At 54.2% G+C, this 22422-nt stretch overlaps 1 protein-coding gene across 1 annotated transcript; it reads left to right on the top strand.

The window, feature by feature from the left end:
- The first annotated feature begins 471 nt into the window (after nt 1-471).
- Nucleotides 472-21867, top strand: BCORL1 (BCL6 corepressor like 1). Its single transcript, XM_059824424.1, has 13 exons — nt 472-557; nt 3629-3719; nt 3990-6566; nt 6880-7045; nt 7288-7368; nt 7527-7949; nt 12469-12698; nt 12809-13015; nt 13107-13273; nt 13454-13599; nt 14544-14621; nt 19337-19490; nt 21544-21867. The coding sequence occupies exons 1-13, from the start codon at nt 472-474 to the stop codon at nt 21818-21820; spliced, it is 4683 nt and encodes a 1560-aa protein (XP_059680407.1). The 3' UTR covers nt 21821-21867.
- Nucleotides 21868-22422: the final 555 nt, after the last annotated feature.

Here is a 22422-nt window from a genome sequence, read left to right as displayed (position 1 = left end):
GGCTGGTTTATGAAAGTCCTGTGAAGCCCTGGGGATGTCAGCATTTTAACACACCATCACCTTGGGTAAAGCTCTGTCTTGCGGCTGGCTACCTGGTGCTGGAGATCCCTCTGGAGGGAGAAGAAAAGGGGAGGAGTCTTTCAAGGGATGCGTATGTGCGTGAAGACGCCCCTGTGAAACTCTCAGGGTAGCCAGAGGCTTTTTGGCAATTAAGGTGTTTAATACGAGGATGAGTGGACTGTGGCTTCTGTCCCAAGGCGCTGCTGATTTCTTCTAGCCCTCTTCCAGACAGACGTGTAGCATCTCGGGTGTTGTACCCTGTCTGCCTGGCAGCAAAGCTGGGGTTGACTTTCTCTAAAGCATGGTTGAATGCGAGCATCTCGGGGAGAGTTACCGATCCTCTGTTTTTCTTTCGTAGGCAGAGCGGCCCCTCGAGCCCCAGCAGGTCCCGGTCGGTGACGAGCAGCTGTCATGATCTCTACAGCACCTCTCTATAGTGGGGTGCACAACTGGACCAGCACAGAGCGGATTCGCATGTGTGGCCTCAACGAGGAGAGGTGAGGTGCGTGGGCCGGTTGGTTAGGGGAAGGAGGAAGAGGGCGGAGAAAGCGAGTTAGGGATCTGGAGAGGCTACGGGAAGGGAGCTGGTGCTGGCGCAGCCCGTTCTTACTAGGGTGTAAAACAGACTGTGGTGCGAAAGCCGCGGGGAGGGGATGGATGTGCAGTCAAATGGTGGCATTCTGTGGTGGACCCCACATCCCGTGCTCCAGTAAGGAGGGCCTACAAGCACTGGAGGTCTCTGCAGAGGAACTGCTGGCTGTGTGTAGGTGTATTGCCTCCACGGCCTTGGTGGGTGACGAGGCCAAGTTGTCTGCCTGTGCTATTGGTTTCACCAGACCTGTGGTCTTAACTGCCAGGGGAGGGAAAGAGCTTGACCCACTGCGAGCCAAGCTGCTAAGAAGAGCTTTCGGTGACCCAGGAGGGTTAGTGCAGACCAAATGATTAGATGGGAGAGTTGTGACATGCCACCAAATAGGAATTAGGGAGGATTAGTGGCTGGGAGGCAGAATTGATCAAGACGAGCTCCTGGCCTACCCCATGGCTTTGCATCGCCTTTTTATTCCCTGCAGCTCTGGGGTCTTGTTCTCGAAACTGTTCAGTTTGTGGCTTCCTTGAGGCTACTACGTCTGCTCAGCACATTTGCCGTAGCTGGAGCCAGAAGAGTTTTACGGGCTCAAAGGCAGCACGTGCCTGTCATTCTTTGCTGCGGGTGTTGAGGCTTTTGGTAGTGAGTCCTCCGAGGGCCAGTCGGAAGAGCGGTGGGACAGGGAAGAGTTCAGACTCTCGCTCGGGGCAGAAACGCGGGCAGAGATCATCTTCAGCCCTCAGCAGCCGCCTGGCCCGCCGTGTGTCCCTCAGATAAGAGCTGGGAATGGCGTTGCCCTCTGTCTCTCCTAAACCACTCGGAGCTGCTCCTAGTTTATAATAAACATTAAAGTTTGGGGCGTCTGAGCAAGGCAGGCAAACCGGGCTGGCTGCAGGCGAGCACTCTCCCTTGGCTGCCAGCCCCGTTTAGGGCCGGGCAGGAGGCGGCTGGCGCGGGGCGGCCGTGCTGTCCCTGTCCGCTGCGGCTGGGTGTTGCGGGCTCCTCCGCGCCCGCTCCCCACGCCGCGGGCCGGGCTGGCCTGTGGAGGAGCCCCGGCCGGGGCCCGGGCCGGGGGCGGGCAGGCCGCACCGCCGCAGCCGGGGCTGCCCCTGGGGCCGTCCCGGCGGCTGACAGGGCCTGGGCCCGGCGGCGGCGGGACAGCTCCGGGCCCGCCGTCCCTGCGGGTAGCGGAGGGCAGGAGGAGGCAGGGCTGCGCGCCGCTCCGGGCCGGGGCCGGGGCCGGGGCCGGGGCCGAGGAAGGGCCGGGCAGGGCCGGACCCGCCGTCCAGCTCCCGGCCGCTCGCCCGCGGTGCCGCGGGCAGCCAGCTGCGCTCGGGCGCCCCCTGGCGTCCCGCCGCCGCGCCGCCCGCCTGTGTGGAGCCGGTCCCGGCCCCGCTCCGCTCCGCTCCGCCCGCCGCACGGCTCCGCGGGGATCGGGCTGCGGCGGCGGGCTGGCTCCGGGACCCGCGCTCCCGGCCCCCCCCCAGGCCCTCTCACCCCGGCGGGGCCGCGCCTGCCCCGGCGCAGGGCTGGGCCCCGGGGCCTGCCGCGGCCGGGGACCCGGGCGCCGCACCCCGAGCCCCGGCGGCTGCGCTGAGGCGGCCGGGCCGCGGCCAGCCGACACCCACAGCGCGCCGCCGCCCGCCGCGGCGGTCTGACCGCCCCTCGCTCACGACAGTCCTCTTCCGCCGGCTGTGGCCGGGCGGCCTTGGCAGGCCGGGCCGGCGAGGGCCCTCTCAAGCTGCCGCCGGGGTCCGGAGCCCCTCGAAGGGAGCGGGCTGTCGCTGGGCTCGGAGGGTCAGCGGGGCTGCGCTGTGCGGGTCGTGAGGCAGCCCGGCGTGGGGTCCCGGTGCCGGGGATACGGGAGCCCGGGGAGAAGGTGTCCTCCCGTAGCTCGTGTCTGTTACCTTACTGTGAAAGCCTGGGGGCAGGGGAGCAAATCCTGAAGAAATCACATCATCAGCAGAAACTAAACTTGAGCTCTTTTATCCTGGCACCAGCAGCTTGTCTAAACAACCCTTAAAGACCAGAGAATCGTCACCGCGTAAATACTGCTGGGACAGGAGTGTCCCGGGGCAGGGCACTGGGGCACGAGTGCTGCCTTCTGTCCCGTCTTCTCCTACATCATTAGGACAGCTGTCTCCTCAGTGCGCCCCATTTCCATGGAGTTCACAATCCTTATCCTGAATTCAGGCTTTCCACTCAGGAACTGTCTTCCAAAGAGACAGGGTCAAACGAGCAGGTCAGCAGGACACTGCAGGCCGGGGTGGCTGCAGACACCCTCTGCTCCCGTCACAGGCAGCTTCAGCCTGAAGAGCTTTGGTGCTGGAGGGAGATCTCCACCTGAAGCTGGAGGAGAGCAGGGCTGGGCTGGGAAGTCCCAGGGCAGGGAGTGAGCATGGCTGGGAGATGGAGGAACAGGAATGAGGAGGTGCCTGTGGAAGAAGAGACAAGCAGGATGGGGCTCGGAGAAGGATGGGACTGGAAACGCCTAGTGGGGCAGAACGGGAAGCAGAGGGGACAGGAGTGGGTGTGCGGAGTCAGGCTGTGACGCAGTGCAGTCAGGGAGGGCTGGGCTGGCCCGTGGTGAGACTGGGGGGGTCAAAATGGCTTTCGCCATGGCCCAGCAGCTCTGTGCCCCTTTCTTGGGTAAGAAAGGGGCACAGAGGTGCTGGGCCATGGAGAAAGCCACCTGTCAGGCCCATAGGAGCCGTAGGGTGAGCATTTATGTGTGCGGAGGTGCTATCCAGCGGGCAGAGCTCTGGGAGGGGGAGGACTGCAGTGGACAGCAGTGCTCCTCACCCCCTCAGTCTGCAGTGGCTGGTACCTGCCGTGTAGCATGTGGTGATGAGGAGCTGGCCACCTGCAGCAGGCATGCTTCTTCAGGCTGCCAGCTGCTAAGCTGTCCCAAGGACCGGGAGGGGTAGGATGCTGGGAGGGTATCTTGGGCTTTCGTAATGCTATGTCTTGTTCCTCGGCTAGGAGAGCCCCCCTTTCTGATGAGGAGTCTAAAACGAGCAGCTCCCAGCACTTGGGGTCTCAAGAGTTTTGCGTCAGCAGCAGCCTTTCCAAGGTGAGCTCTTTCCGTGCGTGTCTGGGTCCGAGAAGGCCTTTCCCTGACGGAACGGGCCAAGTAAGAGCACCTACCCTAATGGGTCCTGCGGGCTTCTTCTTGAGAGGGGTGAACCTCGGTGCAGTAAGGCAAAGGAACACTCTAGTTCGGCTAGAGCTGTTCGCCACTTCTGCCTCTGTGTCCTGGGCGGGGCTAGAGAGAAGGTCCTGCCTGCTTCGCTGGGAGCCACTTGCACAGCTCTCAGGAACACCTTCTCCCTTCTTGTTGCAGGTGGAGCTCACAGCAGTCAGTGGTGGTGGCAGCAGTGCCCCGGGGCTGGATGCTGATGGCAAGGTGGAGGAAAAGCTTGGGCCCAAACTGGAAGAGCAGCCACCTGATCCCAACCTAAACCCGGAGTGTGCAGGAAAGACTGTGACAGATGATGCCCTGGGCCCTCTGGCCAGCCAGGGGGATGGTAGAGCGCAAGAGCCCGCAATCCCCGGAGCTGCGGAACAGGAGAGCAGTGGTGCTGATGCTGCCTGGACACCTGCAGATCCTCACAGCGACAAGCAGGTTGATGCTCCTCCAGCCTGCTCTGTGGCTCCGGAGAGCGAGCCTGCTGGGAAGGAAAAAACCACCCCGAGTGGTGGAGCACAAGGGCCAGGTGTGCTGGCAGAAGGGACATTGTCTGTGGTTGTCTCCAGCTGCAACACCTCTGCCTCCACTCCCGCTACTTTTACTTTGAACAGAGTGTGCTTTCCCACATCTCAGGCCCCTGCTATGCAAAAAATGCCCCTGTCCTTTCAGCCTGGGGCGGTTCTGAGCCCGAGCCAGTCGCTGGTGTACATCCCACCACCCAGCTGCGGGCAGCCGCTCAGCGTGGCTACACTTCCAGCCACCTTGGGGGTCTCCTCCACGCTCACCCTCCCCGTCCTGCCTTCCTACCTACACGAGCGTTGCCTGCCGGGCATTATCGCTTCCCCAGAGTTGCGCTCCTACCCCTACACCTTCTCCGTCACCAGACCCTTGGCTTCAGACGCCAAAGTGGTGTCTGTAGAGGTGAATCAGCTTAGCTGCCCTTCGCCCTCAGGCGGAAGCGGTGCCCAGGCTGCTGCCGAGGGCGCTCCCCTGTCCACTGCTGGCCCTTCCCTCTCATCCAGCCAGCCTCCGCTGGCAGCATCGTGTGGGAGCGCTGCTCCCTCTTCCGGCACCAGTGCGCACGCCAGAGCCCCGGCAGCTCCCGAGCCGCACGCACCGGGGGCTGCCACTTCGCTCTCTCCGCTGAAGTCGCCTCCACAGCTAGAGCGTGAGATGGTCTCCTCTCCAGAGTGCAGCGAGATGCCTCTTGATCTCTCCTCCAAGTCCAACCGTCAGAAACTGCCTCCACCCAGTCAACGCAAAACACCTCCTATGCCCATCCTCACACCCGTGCACACCAGCGGCAAAGCACTTCTCACCACGGTCCTGTCCAAGTCCCAGCGCGCGGCCCAGACTACGGGCAGCAGCGTCACCTCCTGTCTCGGCACCACCCCTCCCTTAGTCATCTTCCCCGAGTTCCTGCGCAATGGCGAGCAGGGCTCCTGGGTGAAGAACACCACGCTTATCAGCACCATTCCAGGCACCTACGTCGGCGTCGCCAACCCGGTGCCTGCCTCGCTGCTGCTCAGCAAGGACCCCGGTGTGAGCCTCAGCAGGGACCCGCGCCACCTTCCCAAGCAGGAGCCTATTTCCATCATCGATCAGGGAGAGCCTCGCAGCGCTGGGGTTCCCTGTGGGAAGAAAACCAACCAGGTCAACACAGAAGGACAGCAGGATCCTGCCAGGAGACTTCTTCATGGCAGAGTTGCTCCAGGAGCTCCTTTGTGTCAGTCCAAGGACATCTCCACCTGGAATCCCGGCCAGGGAAGCGTGTACCCGCGATGCCCCCTGAATGGAAAACCTTCCAATCCTCAGCTTCTGCCTCTCGGCTGGTCTCCTTATCATCAAACCCCCCTGCTTTCAATTGGCATCTCCACAGCAGGGCAGCTGCCCCCAAACCAGAACAGCTCCTGCAAGCCAGCTGGTGCAGGTGAGCTCCCGACATTCCCGAGTGTGCAGCCCACAGAGTCCAGCACAGCCGCCCAGAGCCTGCCAGAGGGGCTGCCCAGGCTCCCACCTCAGGAACGTGAAGCTGCAGCCAAGAGCAAGAGCTGCCGGGCCTTGCCCAAGCTCTGTGAGGAGCCAGCCAATCCAGTCCCTTTGGATGGAGGTCCATCTCTCCAGACCAGTACTTTGGATGTGAAAGCAGGGAAGGGGAAGCTGGACAACCCTCAGAAGAGTCAAGAGTGTGATCAACCAGAGGCTGACTCCAGTAAGGAGGGCAATATACAGACTGAGGCTCCCCAGGGGAGCTGTAGCCTCAAACAGTTGGATGCAAAGCCTAAAAGCCAAGTGTTAGCGGCGTATTTGTCGCATGATCTGCCCGCGGCTGGGCAGCAGAGCCTGCGAATGATTTCAGAGGTGCCCGCTGTGCCCACGGAGAGTCAACGCAAGGAGCTGGGCTGCGAAGGCTCCCAGGAGCCACCAGCTGCAGAGCCCCTCCAGTGCATGCGTCAGGTGGATCTGTGCAGGGTCAAGAAGGAGCGAGTGGAATGTGACATGTCATTTACTTCTGTGACTTGCCTGCGAGCCGGGGCTGCTCCCCAGGCCTTTGCCGAGGTCAAGCTCAAAGGAACAGGCCAAATCAAGCAAGAGGGCAGCGTGCGCTGCAAATCCAAGCGGCAGCATGATGGGGACGCCAGGCAGGCCCACAAGAGACTGAAGTGCCAAGCCCAGGACGGCGAGGAGTCCCCAGGCAAATCGGGGAGCCGGAGTGTGCATGGCCGGAAGGTGGGTGGGACAGGCTGGAACTGCTCGGTTATGGCAAAGGTTAGCAGGTGAGGTTGGGGGTGAGGAGGGAGCTCTCACAGGGGAGGGCAGCTGAGTGCACAGGGCGTTCCACCCATGCTCTTTGGCATTACCTGGCAGTGGATTAATGTACCCGTGCCTGCAGGTTATCTAGAGCAAGAATGGATCTGGGGTGTCAAAAACACTGGAGGGCATCAGCATGATGAGTGGGGGACAGCTTTTTGTCCCTTCTCCTTTGCTTCTCCAGCTCAGTCAATCGGCAACTCGGGATTCAGTCTGTGTCCTCCATTCACAGTGGCGAAAACACCATGACAATCCGCATGAACTCAGCAAGCGAGAAGGCCGAACCGGCCTGGGATCAGTGAAGGATCACAACAGCCTCAGGGTAAAGCGTAAGCGCAGGAGGCCAGCGAAGACGGAGTTCCCATCTCCGGGGCACCGCGGGGATGGCCACGAGGAAGGTACTCTTGTGAATGGCAATGTGTTCTTGCAGGGTCAGACTGCAGCGGTTCCTGTTGCACTGATGCCCGCGCGGCCAAACCACTGCTCCCCTGAAGCTGGACGGCCTCTGGAGCTAGTGGCTTCCCGTAGCGGGTTGGAATCCAAAACAGAGCTGCAGCGTGATGCTGGACTGCCCTTCCCAGGCCAGCAGACGTGCGTGCATGGATCTCGCGTGTTTTCTCAGGCTCAGTTTTTCCCACAGGTTACCTTGAGAAGAAGCCCAAGAACAACTTTCGGGATTTCATTCCAGTGGTGCTGAGCAGCCGGACACGCAGTCAGTCCGGTGAGTTGGTGCCAGGGGACCCAGGTGGGAGTCCTGGGTGGACTGTGAGCATTTCCCTGTTTAGTTGGCCTTGTGCCTGTCTTCTATCCTGCTTCACAGGGTTTTTCTTGTAGATAGTCTTGGCTTTTTTGTCAGCTAGAAATCCCGCGTTCTTGCAGGAAGCATCGCTGGGTCTTCTGCTGGTGTGACGGGAGAGTGTGATGTGACTGGTCAGGAGATTTTACCGTTGCTGGAGGAGGATCAGGAAGAAGAGGAGGAGGAAGAGGAGGAGGAGACATCCTTGAAACGTCGCAAGCTGCGAAAATCCCACAGGACATCACGCTATCACAGTCGCAGGGCCAGGGACAGGTCTTTGTCCGAGAGGAGCAGCTGTTACACGAGGAGGACCCGGGAGCTGCCCTGGAGAGTGGAATCACCCAGGCAGCTGTGGGAGCCCAATGAGGAGGAGGAAGATGACAGCCACATCAAAAGGAAGAAAAGGAGACGACAGAAAAGTCGGAAATACCAGACAGGAGAATATTTGACTGAGCGAGAGGAGGAGCGAGTGGGCTACCCCCACAGGAGGCGAAAATCCAAAGCAGGTACAATCTGGGAAGGGGTTTCTGGTACCGGGCTGGGGATCAACATGTTTTTTTTTTGTTTTGGTACTGTTTTTGTTGTGTGTGGGATTTTTTTGGGGGGGGTCTTGTTTTTTGGGGTTTTTTGTAATGATGAAACTCCATCATTATTAATGGCTTGATGTCCACAGCATGGGCCGCTTCAATTGATGAGCTCTTCTTTCAAAAATATTTACAGTAAATTTCAGAGTAGGAATAAGCAGCTTATGTGGCTAATTAGATACTGATCTTACCCTCAGATTAAGACAGAGGGCGTGGGAAAACGAGAATCGGACGAGGTAGCACAGTGAAATATTTCTGGACAAGCATGGGCCCCTGGGAGTAGTGTTCAGCATTCCTGGCTGAAGTAGAGGGACATGGGGCCATTGCAATTCAACTGGGCTTCTTTATGGTCTTGCTTTATTAAGGCAACTTGCAAGCTTGCGCAAGGGAGAGAGGATTAACAAAGCTAGAGTGTCTGCAAGTGACGGAGAAACCCCTCTCTGTGGTTCGTATTTGTAGCTTTGCTGGGAGGAGAGTGCTGTGCCACCTACCTGAGTCCTGCTCACTGCTCTACCTCTGCTCTTGCATTTTCTCCCATAACTGCCCAGACCGTGTGGTCAAAACTAAACCTGTGATCTGCGTCGCCCTGAGGTTTAGCAGTCTCTGCGGTCCCTTCTCTCTGACTGTGCAGGGACAGTTTGAGGCTGTTGGAAGTAAGGCTGGGGTTCGTCCAGCAGCGCACAGATGTCTCAGTGTGTGCTGACAGCTGGCTGGTAGCTCATAGCCACGTCCAAGTGTCCCACAGGTAACTTCTGTCAGGGCTGCAGAAGAGCATGTCCGAGCCACAGTGTTGGGGGAAGCACTTCTGCCAGCCCTCCATACCCTTGGGCCTTTCTCTTGGAGGTGATGCGGACCTGTTGCCTTCTGCCACGTTGGTGCTACAGTCCTCAGGAGAGGCTGAGGTGCTGCTGAGGCACTGCGAGAAGTAGTAGAAATGGCTGCTATCCTTCCACCACCTGATCTCCCAAGCTACGTTTCTGTACTGGCACAGTTTTACGCTATTGCTGCAGTGTCTGGGTGCCTCTGTGAGACCAGGAGTAAAGTTTCTGATGGGCTTCCTGGCATCTTCGTAGTTCAAGGGCGCTCTCAGACTGTCTCCTGCTGACGCTTGTTCCAAACAGAGCCTGAGAAGGAGGTTTGAGTGCAGCAGCACTTTGGGGGGGGGTTTCACCAGGAGCTTTACCACACATCTTAAGAATGTCTGTCGTCTGTCCAGACGCTCGTTTCCCTCAGGGACTGCTTGCTGGGCCCTCAGATATACATGAGCTGCTGTATTTTGGATTCAGGAGTTGTGCCCTAGAGCTGTTGCTGGCTTTGGAGTTGAGGACCTGGGTGTTACAGTGGCACTGGAAGCTGGCTGGCAGCCAGAGGAAGGACAGGGAGCTAGCCCACGTATGTGCAGAATGCAGACCACTGTGTCCTGTACTAGCTAAAGAATTTGCATCATCTTTGGGTACGAGCTGCAGCGATCCACTGACAAACGCCTGGCTCGCTGGCGCCGGATCCCCTCCAAGAGAGGGGTTAACACAAGCAATCTTTGGTTGCTAATGCCGCCTCATCATCGAGTGCACCTAAGAAGCAACCAGGACCCTTAGGCTTCGGAGCAGGCGCTTGGGTGAAGGAAGCTATATCCCTTTGATGGTGAAGGTGATGCTTGGATCCGTTGGCGGTGTTTCCGCTCTCTGACCGGTACCGCCTTGCTTTTGGGCAGACCACTTTGATCAGCTGGACTGGCTGTTCCTCACCTGTGAGTGCATGCCCTGGAGTTTCACGGCTGCTCAGCTATGGTTGAAGTGCACGCGTTGATGAGAGCACTGAGCCAGTGGTGTTCCTCTGTCTCTTTTGGATACTGAAGAGAGTGAAGGTTGGTCTGGTCTGTATCCTGCCTGTGAGACGCCCTGGGGTTTGTCGGAGCGTGCCGCTTGCAAGCACAGGCCATCCTGTTCACTACATGTTGTCTGACGTGTCAGTATTTTATCCCCTTCTCTTCACGTACCAGGCAGAGACTTGTATGTTCCTTGCTCCGTTCCTGACTCTTCCTAGGTTCATGCCATTTCCTACCCAAGGAAGGTGCTGTTCGTTGCTGGGAAGGTGTTCCGTGACAGGGACATTCATCCTGCCAAGTGAGGTGTATTTAAGACTACAGTGATGGGCTGCTTTAAAAGCTTTGCTCTAGAACACAGAGCCCCTGCACGTTGGCAGAAGGATATAGGGGAAGGAGCATCTCAAGTCCTTGCATACTGCCCTGGGTTAGTTGTGAAAGTGTCACAACGCTGTAAAAAAGATAAGGACGGCGCTACAGACAGCCCAGCAGAAATCTCCATCTGGTGATTGCTTCCAAAACAGCAAGCAGGCTAGTGATTGCTGTGTGCTGCCGCCTTGACAAGTACCACCACTAAAACTTTGCTTAATTACAGCCTGAGAGTTATGCATGAGCTTAAAAACAAATACCATGTTCTGTGTGGTGGGAAGTCAGAACTGCCACCCCAGACCGTGTCTCATGGGTGCATTCCACTTTGTTTGGAGCAAGGAGATGCCTCCTGTTCCTTGCCTAAGCACATCCAGCATGCTGCATTGTGTCAGGGTCTGTCTAGCCCGCAGTTTTCTCCTGACCGTGGCAAGGGCAGAGGCTATGCAGCACTGGAGCACAGCTGCTTCCCAGACTTCAGCCGCCTGGGCTTCCCCGGCATCCAGAACAGCTAAAGTAGGGCTGTCCCTACCCAGGCCTTCTACAGCTCGTTTATGGGTCTGTTGTCCATGGATTTGCCTAAATCCTTTCTGGTCCTGCTGATAACATCTGCTCCTGCCACCTCCGGTGGCAGTGAAGCCCTGAAGTTCCCTCTGTGCTGTGCAAAGTCCTTTCTTCTGTCTGTTTTTTAACTGATCTCTTACTCACTTCATCAAGTGTCCATAAGTCTTGTGCTGCAGGATTGGGTAAACAAGATTCCTCCTCTCAGCTGATCCACCCTTTTATGATTTTTGCAAATTTTGGTCACATCCTACTCTACCTTCTCCTCTCCAGACCGAGGAGTCCTAGCCTCTCTTGTAGGGCAGCTTCTCCACCCCTCAGTTGTTTTGTTTGCTTTTCTTCACTTCCACTCCATTCTTCCTGAGATGTGGAGACCAGAACAGCACAACAGTACTTGAGACATGCTTGCTTTGAGATTTTATTTGTGGTTCTACCTTGGTATCTTGGCCAAACCCATTTTTCTGTGCAAGATCTGTGGCCCCTGCTTCCTAGCAATAACGAGACATAAGTGGAAGTTATTTGTGGTGCTTGATGTGGAGAATTTAGAGTCCCAGCATAACGTGGAAGCTGGAGATCTACAAAACCTGCCTTGGTACTGGAGGCAGCAGTGTCCCTAACAGACCTAAAGTTTTGTTCCTGGAGTTTATCCTCTTGATTCCTTGAACTAACCCACTGGGGCATCTCCTAGCTCTTCACCTAGAAATGAAGCAAAGTCTCTGATCCCAAACAGAGCCCAAAGCTGTGGAGAGAGCCAAACTTGAGAGACTCAGACTCTGCAAAGCTGTGTATAAATGCCACCTCTGTCCTTTGGTCTGCACAGGGCTCTTCCTTTGTAACCTGTTTTATTCCAGTACTGATCATCTGTGCAGAGGGAGGTGTGTGGCGTCATACAAGTCCAGGCGGTTATTTGTTCACAGGGCTTTACTTTCTCGTTCCATACTTTGTTTTCCCGTTGCTGTCATGCCCTTGCTACGGGATGTTGCTATTTCAGGGAAGCAGAGTGCCTGTCCTTGCACAATGCACAGAGATCCATAATGAGCAACCCTGCAGCTCTGTATAGTGCAAGGAAGACAAGACTGGATTTCCCTTGAGGCGTCCTGGTACACCCTACCTGCATGCATATTAATTGAAACTTGAATGTGCTGCTTAACTTAAGGGGGAGACATGAGAGGGCAAGGCAGGGTCTGGTTTTGTAGGCAGCAAAACAATGACTGTTCACAGGCAGCTTAAAGGGGATACCTCCTGCATTTTCTGTCTCTCTAAGGGGTATTCCATGTGAGTCCCGCTCAGCCTTGCAGGCAGGGGAGCGCACCATATGGCAGCATGCAATTACCAAACTACTGGGAAGCGTGGTGACAAGCTGAATTGTTTCGTACTGGGTTCCCTGTTAGACCTAAGGAAAAGACTTAGTCAGTTGTGTGCAAGCCCTGGCTCTCGGTAGGCTTGGCCTTCTCAGACCAGGATGACTGTCTGTTGTTGGGCGTCTTGTGTCCGTGCTGAGTCCCTCCCTGATGGAAGCAGAGTGAATCTGAAGATTCTCCCCACTTACTGCAGTGCCTCCACCATGGGTCTGGACTTCCGGATATGCAGCCATCAAAGATGGGCAGTTTGTTTTGCCTGGTGGCAGAGATCTGGCTTGCTGGCCTTTGGTGCTGTACCTACAGAAGCTCCTCACTCCCATTTCTCCTTTAGATTTTAGGTACCGGAAGCAGAAGGAGTCCGTGCAGGGTAAAGGCACAGAGCTACGACTGAGGAGCAGGCTTTCACCATCCCCCCGAAAATCTCAAGGACGCCCAGACTTTCGGAATGGCTTCTTCCTGGAGCACTCAGACAGCTCTCCTGTCCAAGAAGAGCTGGAGAAACCATCTGGAAAACGCAAATGTAAAACCAAACACCTGGCAGGGATCTGTGACGAGGGAAAGGTATGGCTTGGGCTGATGAGGGCAACACACATGGGGAGAAGAGAGAAGGGGACTCCTGTTAGTAAGCCATAGCCACATGTGCCAAGGAGTTGTATTCCTTTCTTTTCCAGGGGAAAGGCTGCTGGAACCAGCCCAAAATGCGCCCTCTGAAGAAGCCCCAGGACTTGTGGACACTTTGTAAGTCCCGTCGGGTCAGCCCAGGGAGTTCCCCCGAATTGCCCGTGGCCCAGGACATTCCCCCTGGAGCTCGGCGGCTGATTGTGAACAAAAATGCAGGGGAGACCCTTCTGCAGCGAGCAGCTCGCCTGGGCTACAAGGTGAGTTTTGGTTCCCTTTTCTGCTTTGTGTCCTGCGCTGCTTTGTCTGGATTTTTGTGTGACCAGGCCTGCAATGATCTCGTTTCTGTAGGACGTAGTACTCTATTGCCTGCAGAAAAAGAGCAGTGATGTGAACCATCGTGACAACGCTGGCTACACAGCTCTGCACGAAGCCTGTGCGCGAGGCTGGATCGACATCCTCCACATTCTGCTAGAGCACGGCGCCAACGTGAACTGCAGCGCGCAGGATGGCACAAGGCAAGCCAGTGAGAGCGGAACATCTGGGGAAGCACTGAGAAGTGTGGGGGCAGGGAGCAGGGCGTGTTTTTCAGGATGAGCTGTGGGTGATCGCTAGATTTGTCTTAACCCAAAACAGAGCATTTGCTTTGCAAACTCTTCCAGTCTCTTATTTTTTTGCCAATGCTTCTGTCTTTGCAGGCCCGTCCACGATGCAGTAGCAAACGACAACCTGGAAACCATGTGGCTTCTACTCTCCTATGGTGCTGATCCCACTCTGGCCACTTACTCTGGGCAGACAGCTGTGAAGCTTGCCACCAGTGAAGTGATGAAGCGCTTCCTCTGCGGTAGGTGCCAAGCCTGGGGGTGGCACTACTTCCATCCTTCCTGTCTGGCAGCATACGGGACCAAATCTGGGTGTCACAGGGTTTAGAAGTGCTTGAGCAACAGGTGACTGAGTAATTTTAGCTCTGTCCTGTCATACGTGTGTGTTTTTACCACCCAATCTGTAATTATTTGGAAAGCAGTATACAATTCTATAAGATACAAGTCACTTTTCAGTCTTTAATGTGCAAGGAGATGGCAATGCTGTGGTCACACAACTAAAGGCAGTGCTGTGCATGAGGCTTGGAGACACGCTGTTCCACAGTTCCTGGTTCTACTGCATAACCTAAGTGAACGTATTTTTGCTGCCAAGTAATGATGCTTTCTACTTGAAAACAACTCTGCCCAAATGCTGCCTGCCTGCCGTTGTTAGAAGGGACCATTTTGGATCCCTGTGGCCAAGAGTGAAGCGTGCCCGCTTTCTGCGCTGTTTGTGTGGAAGCGAGATGTGTGTCATGGCTTCTACACAACAGCAAGGAAGAGAGAGCTAGAGCAGCAGTGGTTCCCAGATAGATACAAGGTGGAAAATCTTCAGTGTTGAAAAAATCTTGTTTGCCAGCTGTCTGTCTGTGCTCCTCCAGGCTTAACTATATACGCAGGTGTTGGAGATAAAATTTTGAACTCAAGACAACCCTAAGAACCTTTCTTTCCAACTCACTTAGTGTTGTCCTTTGTGTTCCCTTTTCAGCTTCTATTTCATGTTCTCAGGCCTGGGGCCATGTTGACCCCTCCTGAGTGAGGGTACCTTTCTTGCAAGTTATGGTTCAGCTTTTGCCATAATGGCTAACTGTGAAGTGGGGAAAACCAGCAGACGTGAAGTGGCTCACCTGGGATCAATGGATGTGCATGCCAGGATCATGCTTTGATCAGTAGATAAGCATTAACCCTCTCAATTTTTTCTTTTTAGATTACCTTTCGGACCTCCAGGGGCGCACTGATGGAGATCCTCGAACAGCATGGGACTTCTACAGCAGCTCTGTACTGGGTGAGTTCAGTCTATCCCATTTCATTTACAGAAGCAGAGCAGAGAGAAGTAATGCTAGGTAATGACACGTCATTCACTCAGATCTGTCCGCATCCCTTCCAACTCACGTCTTAGATATTGCCGTAATGTTACATACTGGGAGTTGCTCCTGAAAGGGACTTTTTCTTTGGGAAGCTGCATGTGTGGATCCCTCCAAGTAGGCTGAACACAGCGTGCAAGACTAGGGTCCAAGTGCTGCTGGTAATTCCTGAGGGTCTTTGGGTATTGATCCTGGAGCATGTTACTGTTGTAGCAGTTGTTGTGCCCCTGCTAACCAGCCATCAAGATAAAACCAAGGAAGGCAGAGGACATACTTATTCCTTCAAGGTGTAGAAGTCTTGAACTTCCAGGTTCCCAGAGCTGCCCATCCCTCTCCTCCCCTTTGGAGGGGAGGCATTTGTCCAGGGGAGGTCCTCTTCTTACAATACCAGGCATTTCCCAGTGAAGGCATGACTTGTACCTTGTACTGTCACTTCCCAAAAATTGTGGTTACCAGCTTAGAAGTTTTCTTGAAACAATATAGGCAAAAGGTCCACAAATTGTTCACTGTGTTGCTCCAGTTCCCCTAGGGTCCATGAATGAAGATGTTCTGGATCTAGCCGTGGGCCTGCGGCAGACTGCAGAGTCCTTCCCAACCACTTCTGAGACAGTAGATCAGGACTTCAAGCCCTTCATAAAGACGTGGGTTATTTACTCTGGCAAGCTAAAAGGCTGTTGATTTTACTTGCTCACCTGTGACATTTCTGACATGCTTTTAGAAATGAAAAAAATCGGATGCATATGGAAGGGTGCTCTTGGTAGAGGACTTATCCTTGGAGGACCCTGATGTCTGTTCATTTCAGAACAGAAGAAATTCTGTACTCCTAACAACGCTTTGTTCGTAGGCTTTTGCACCTCAAGCATGGCAAGGAAACTGTTCAAACCACAGCCTCCTTCCTCTGGATTTCTCACTCTTGAAGCTCTCACAATCCTTTAAGAAGCCTCTTTACCACAAGAAAAATATCTATTCTTTGACTGTAATATTTTTAAAGTAAAGATATTACCCCTTTTGATTTATCACTGATTCCCACTTGGATTTCTCTGATAAACAAGGAAGGAAAAATGGTGTGTGGTTTTGTGGGTAAGAAAGTTTGTCTCTCTTTCGTTACTACAGTATGCTGAGTTCTTGGTTACCCAGAGAGCTTATGTGCTTGAGTTCTAGTATCTGCTTATGCCCCATTCATTGGTGTCCTTTCTTCTTCGAGATCCTGGCATGGGGCTGTAGACTGCCAATTCTCATACCCTCTAGGAGACCCACTGCCACACGCAAGCAATTTAGAAATATGCTATCTTGGTTTTTTTGCTTTTCATATACCCTAATGCCTGAAATGAAACAAATGGATCTTGGAAAAGCAAGCTGATTGTGTTTCCTTCAAATCAGCTGCTTGTTTCAGTTCTTTCTTTCATTTCCATGTCCCTTAGCTTGTCTTGAAAAATCTTGCCTTGCATCATGTCTTCCCACATTTGTCCTCCACCCCTGTAGGCAAAAAGAAAGGGATTATTTTTTTCGGTAGGCAAACCATCACCAATTCTTTTGGTGTTTCTTGGGAGGATGAGGGGTATTGGGATGCCGTCAGTGATGGGAGCTCATTGCTCACAAGGACCTTGCTTAGACACTTGACTAACACACAGAAAGTCTCTTCAGGGAGTGCTGGGGACTGCAATTCTTCTCATTCCCCTGGACCGGCTTTCAGAGTATTTCTTCATTTGAGGGTGGAAAAAGACTACCTTCTCCATTAAGCACGTCCTACCTCTTCCAGTGGAGCTTCACACTAAATCCTGGCTACTGTGGATGTGTCTCTACTGGGTCTCTGTCATTCACATGATGCCATCTGTCAGGGTTTGTCTTCTTTCTGCCCTGTGCTACCTGAAGTTGGTTAACAAGCAGACAAATCCCATATTGATCTGCCTTTACCCTTCCCTAGAAATGTCATTTCATCCTTGCTACAGTGGAAAGATCCTTCCAGTGTTGATTGGGCTGATGCTTGCATCTCAGGTGCTTCAGAGTTTAACAGGTACCTCTGCACAGCACTTGGGAGAACACAGGTTCCTCCTAGATGTGCGAGTGATGATCCCTGGATAAGTGTCAGCTGCACAAAATGTTCTGAGACCCCGTGGCTTTGGTGTTGCTTGTGGGATATTTCTGTCTCTGGCTTGGAGAGAGGATGGCAGAGATCCCAAGCTGAAGCACCACCACGCTGCTGTCAGAGGGTCAGTCACGCTGCCCCACTTTCGCCCCTCTGCATGGAGCATTCCCAGTGCTGCCCTTGATGCTGCCTGTGGGAGGCTGCGTGGCAAGTCGCGGCAAGGAATTAACCCACCTGGAGAGTAATCCTTTATCCTGCCAGGTCTGTTTTCAGCAGGCACAGAAAGGGACCTTTCTTTTCATCCACACCGAGGTCAGCTTACAGCAGTAGTGAAATGGCAGTGTTAGACCTGTGCTGTCACATGTGCTTTGCCAGGTGCTACTGCAGGACACTGCGTGCGTTGGCAAGGAAGAGCAAGATGCCCAAACCTGAGACAAGGGGCTGGTTTCTTTACAGTGGTGTTTACTGAGTGTTTTGAAGTGGGCCCTTTTGGCTCGGTTACCTTCAGCAGTTACCTTGGATCACCAAGAGCAGGTACTCCTCAGGGAAGGGAAGTACCTGGTTCTATTTTAGGGTAACTGAGCTGCTCCCAGCTGTCACAAGCAGCAAACCAGCTCAGCAGAAAACAGTTCTCCTCCTTCAGTGGTTCAGTCCTTCGAAGTTTCCCTTTCCATCAGATCCACCAGCTGAAGCACAAAACATTCCATGTCCTTCAGGGTGGAGGAGAAATCCCAGGCCCCTGCTCGATCTGTTTCTATTCTTTGAGACAGGAATGTTGTCCACACTTTCCTTTAGGTCTGTAAATCTCTGGGGGCCAAAAGATAATGAGGGAAGCCAGGGTGTGGATCTCTGAGGTCTGAGTATGGTAAAGTCATCAGCGTCTTGCAGTTCATGCTACTGTAGTTCCAGATACAAAGTCCCACTCCAGGGTTTTGTTCTACACCTGGGACTATCATTGTTGTGTGCGATTGTCTGCCTGTTACTTAGTGGTGGTACAGGATGTTCCTGTTCTTGTCACAGCCTTCGCTCGGGCTAACGGATAGGGCTGAGTGAGAAGAGTTTTTGGGATAGACGTTGGGCCATATTGTTGCCACATTAAATGCATTTCATTCTTTTTTTTTTTTTTTTCCCTGGGTTGCTCAAGAAATTTGAGTTTTTTCACTGATGGCATCTGAGCTTTGCCTAGCAGTGATATCGGACCAATATTCATGTCACTTATTTTTGTTCTATTCTACAATAAGTTTTGAAGATTTAAGCACCCTGTTTTTCTGTTTCTTAGGGAATTTTTTTTTTTCCTTGGCAGGACTAAGAAATTATTTCAGTTTTTTCCTGAGACCCTGTTTGAGCCTATGTCTCCTGTCATCTGCTGTTGTTTCTCTATTAAAATAACATTCTTGCTGGTTGCTGCATTTATTCGTAGAGCAGTATGGCGCGTGGAGCTTTCTCATGCAGCACACCGTAAGATTTTTTTGCAGACTTTTCTCTCGTGCATGGTGTGGAACTTTTGCATGATTGGTTTATTTGCTCACCAGCACATTTGGTCTGACTTCTCTCTGTAGAATCTAAACTTTCTTTTCTGGAATTTTTTGGAATTACCCTGTATTATCTCAGCAGGATGAAAACACTCTACAAACCCAAGGCTATTCATACCTCTTAATAATACAGTCCAGGCAGCAAACTATTTTTCAACAGATGTTTTTCAGATTGGTGAATAATAAATTTAAGTGTCTTTAAATGGTTAATGGATCAAGTGTGCTGTTCTCTAGCTCCTATGGAAGCAAAACCTGCTGGAGCTCAGATACATTCTGGAACAGCCAGCTTTATGCCAGAAATTTGTGGAGCCGATTCTCTGAAGTTATGCTTATTGTTGTTTGGTTGTATTAGTCTCTAGATCTGCTGCACAGTTTGGTGGCACAGCCTTGCAGTCCTTATTTAGACACAGTTGCAGGCACACACCTCTGGATAACCTGCTGACAGTTGTCAAGAGTGGAATCTGGGTGGAGAAGCAGAGCGCAGTGCCTTCCTTTATAGAATCTGTTCAGACAAAGCATCTTGTACATCCACCTCCTCCCTCTCTGGCGCAGGTTCTTCCAGGCTGAGGACAGCTGTGCTGGCAAAACAGAGAAGGGTCTGAGGCCTTTTCAGGGAGAGTCTGGTGGTCAGCGTGTGGCTGACCCAAGAAAAGACTGCCAGTCGAAGCAGCTCGTTTTGCAAGCAGGCGGTGCCTCGTCTTGCGTGCGGGATCAGTGTAAACCTGAAGGTTGCTGCTGTGACATAAGATGTTCTTTCTACCTAACCCGGTTACCGAGTGGAGTCTTGCTGTGCAGAGCAGCCAGCGCTCACTCAGAGTTTCTCCGAGACAAGGGGCTGGAAGGAGAGCAGGAGGAGCCCCTGGAACTTGGCTCTTACAGTTGCTGTGACATTGTGGGAAGGTGCACACGAGATTGTGGTGGTAGCTGGTCCAGCTGAGCAGAGCTGTTCCCAGGGAGTGATGAGCACTGGCTGGTGTGAAACCGTGAGCAATGCCAATGTCTGTTTTGCTTGTTGCAGAGGGGAAGGATAGCATTGGATGCGATCTTCTGCTCAACCCTCCAGGAAGTTCAGACCAGGAGGAAGAGGAGCAAGAAGCAGACAACTTCATGTTTGAGTTCTCAGACAAGCCACTGCTTCCCAGCTATAACCTCCAAGTGTCAGTCTCTCGGGGGTGAGTATCTTTTCCTGGAGCAGAGAGCATTTGGGTGACATTAATGCTGGAGTGGAGGGGGACCTCACAGAACAGTGCCCTTGAGCTCGTGAGAACAGCAGCAGTACAAGAAAGCCTTAGGCCGTCCTCCAGGTGAGGGATAACGTGAGATGTTCATGTATGGAAAATTCATGCCTGCCTGAGAAACTTTGAGAGCCCAAGCTGACTGTGTGCTAAGGAGACAGGCCGTATAGAATTGCACCTGGGTCCTGTAGAACTCAAAGCACTCCTCCAAAGGAGGAGGTACCTTTATCCCTGTTCTGCAGGTGGAGACACGGAGGAATGGAGCTATTGCAGCTTCCCCAGGAGGAGCAAATTGCCGCTGATGAGGCAGTAACATGCCTCTTGTTGCACACTCCCATCAGACACCATCTCATAATGAAGCATTGCATAGACTCTTTTAGAAAGATGTGAGGGTAGAAACCACACTTTGTAAGCCCCAAGTCAGAGAAGCAAGTGGAAGGTGCAGGGTAAGATGGAATTTGTTTGACTAATTCTCAGAGGTCCACCTCTGAGGTGGTCACCTTGGCCTCTTGTTGGGCTCAGCAAAGACTTGTCGGCAGGATTTATCCAAACCAGGGCAGGAATGAATGTCAGGCTGAGATGAACCGCTGGGTGCGACTGGTGAGCTCTCCAGTGACTGTGGAGGAACCTGGGGGGACACTCACTTGGATGGGTCCTCTGGCGGCACAGACATGCTTAGAGAAGTCCGAGCCTGGGATTCGTTGGCTCATGGCTGGCACAGCACAAAGCCTGTGAAGTCCTTCAAGTCCCTGTTTCCTTGGTCTTGTCCCCCGGAGTTAATGAAAAGAGGAGAAAGACTGAGGGACTGTAGGTGAGGGAGATCTATACATGGGGGAACCAAGCAAGGAAAGACCCCTTTGGTTTAAGAAAGGACTTGTTTTAAAACAAAACGGAGAAGCAGCCCAGGTAAAGCTAAAAACATAGTTGGGTTTGTGTTGGCTGTCTGGTGCCTGCTGTTCTGTTCCACGGGTGGTCACAGCCCCGGCATCCCAGTCACAGATGGCAGCATGTCTGTCATTTCAGCTGTTTGAGGTTAAGAGCAGCTTATGTATTTTAGGTAGCTATTTTCCTTCAAATTAGGATTAGAGATCCTGGGTGGAAGGCAGAGCCTTGCAGGAACACAGTCAACGTCTGGAGATGAGCAGCTCTCGGGGTCCTGCTCCTTGTGTTCCTTCAGAGCTCTGGCTGTGCGACGGCAGGGGAAGCCCCGCTGCATCACCTGGGACAGACCTGGCAGTCCTCAGCGAGCGGGAGGGTGTAGTCAGGGGTCTCCCCGCGCAATCCTGCCTCATGGCCAGACGCGTTCTGCTGCCATGAGGCGTCCCTGTGCCATGCCTGTCAGGAAGGCTCCCTCTCTTCCCCCTCTGTTGTTGCTACTACTAGCCGGTTTTCTCCAGCGATGGTCAGCAGCAGCTTGCATTGATGGCTCTGAGTAGATTGTTTCCCCTCCATCATGGGGAAGGCTACATCAGGTCACAGTGCTGGAGCAGTCCTCCCTTCTCCACCTTCTGTGACACTGCGACTATTGCATTTGCTTGGACTGCAGGGGTGGAGAAAGGTGACTTGCAAAAAGCAGTAACGAAAGTGCTAATTTACTGTTTAGCAAATTTCCGTGCCTGCCAGTTTCTGCCCATCCAGAGGGACGCGTACAGTGCCTGGGAGAAATGGAGCCCCTGGTGTGGCTTATCACTGGGTGGGGAGGCTGCCGGGACACCTTTGAAGCCATAACTTTTGCACCGATGTCCCTGTCTTGCTTTGAGAGCTTTAAAAAGATGTGACCCGCAAAGCAGCAATCAAACCCGGACGCGTCTCGGAGCCTAGGTCCTGTACGTGTGGTCTGTCCGGACCCTGCGGAGGAGGACCGTGTGGAGAATGGCAGTGCTGTGTCGAGGGGAGGGCCAGCATGCCGGCAGCTGGGAGGGGGTGAGGTGGGCAACATGCCTGCAGGCCCCTCCGCCCCTAACCCATCATCCTTTTGCTGTCCTTGCAGGCCCTGCAACTGGTTCCTCTTCTCCGACGTGCTCAAGCGGCTGAAGCTGTCCTCCCGCATATTCCAGGCCCGCTTCCCGCACTTGGAGATCGCCACGCTGCCCAAGGCGGAGTTCCAGCGCCAGGTCTCTCTCAGCCAGGTGCTGGCGCAGGAGGAGGTGCAGGAGAGCCCCGAGCTGGCGCAGGGCACTGCAGAGACAGTGGAGCTGGTGCACTACGAGCCTGAGCTGCTGCAGCTGCTGGGCTCGGTGGTGGAGTACCAGGCCTGGAGCAGCTGACGGGGACAGGTCGCTCCCTGCATCACGAGGCAATAATAAGGACCAATGGGAAGCAGCCCTCTCAGCGCCAGCAGCAGGGGCCCGAGTCTTTGGCCAGCCAGTCCTCCTCTCCTCAGGGTCTCCTCTAGCTGGGGAGAGAGGACCCTTGCCTCCAAGGACTTCCCAGGGTCCCTTCGCAACAAGCAGCGGCGGTTGCAGCCGTCGGCCCCATCCAGCTACGGCGGGCGATGGAGCCCCCTCCGCGGGGCTGCGTGAGCCGGAGCTCGTGGGGCAGTGGCGGCTCCGGCTCCGCCGAAGTGAGGGGTGGTGGGTGCTGCTGCCCCTCCCCGCCTGACCCCATGGAACTGCGCCTCTCTGTTTGCCCTCCCCCTCCCAACGTCTTCCATAGTATTTATTTAATTAGTATTTAATTTGTAATGTTTCCTTTGGTTTTGCTGAGTCTGTATCACTGTGATGGTGAGCTCCGGGCTAGGGGACGAGGGCTTCCTCCAGCCCCTCTCCAATGCTCTCCGAGGTGGGCGCTCCCCCTGGGCCAGCCAGCCCCTGAGCCGCAGCCCCAGGGCGTCATGGCCCCTGAGGGCCGGGCTCTCACGCCTCGGCCG

Source organism: Gavia stellata, chromosome 14 (assembly GCF_030936135.1).
Source record: "Gavia stellata isolate bGavSte3 chromosome 14, bGavSte3.hap2, whole genome shotgun sequence".
Lineage (NCBI taxonomy): Eukaryota > Metazoa > Chordata > Aves > Gaviiformes > Gaviidae > Gavia > Gavia stellata.
This window is presented reverse-complemented; position numbering and strand designations above follow the sequence as displayed.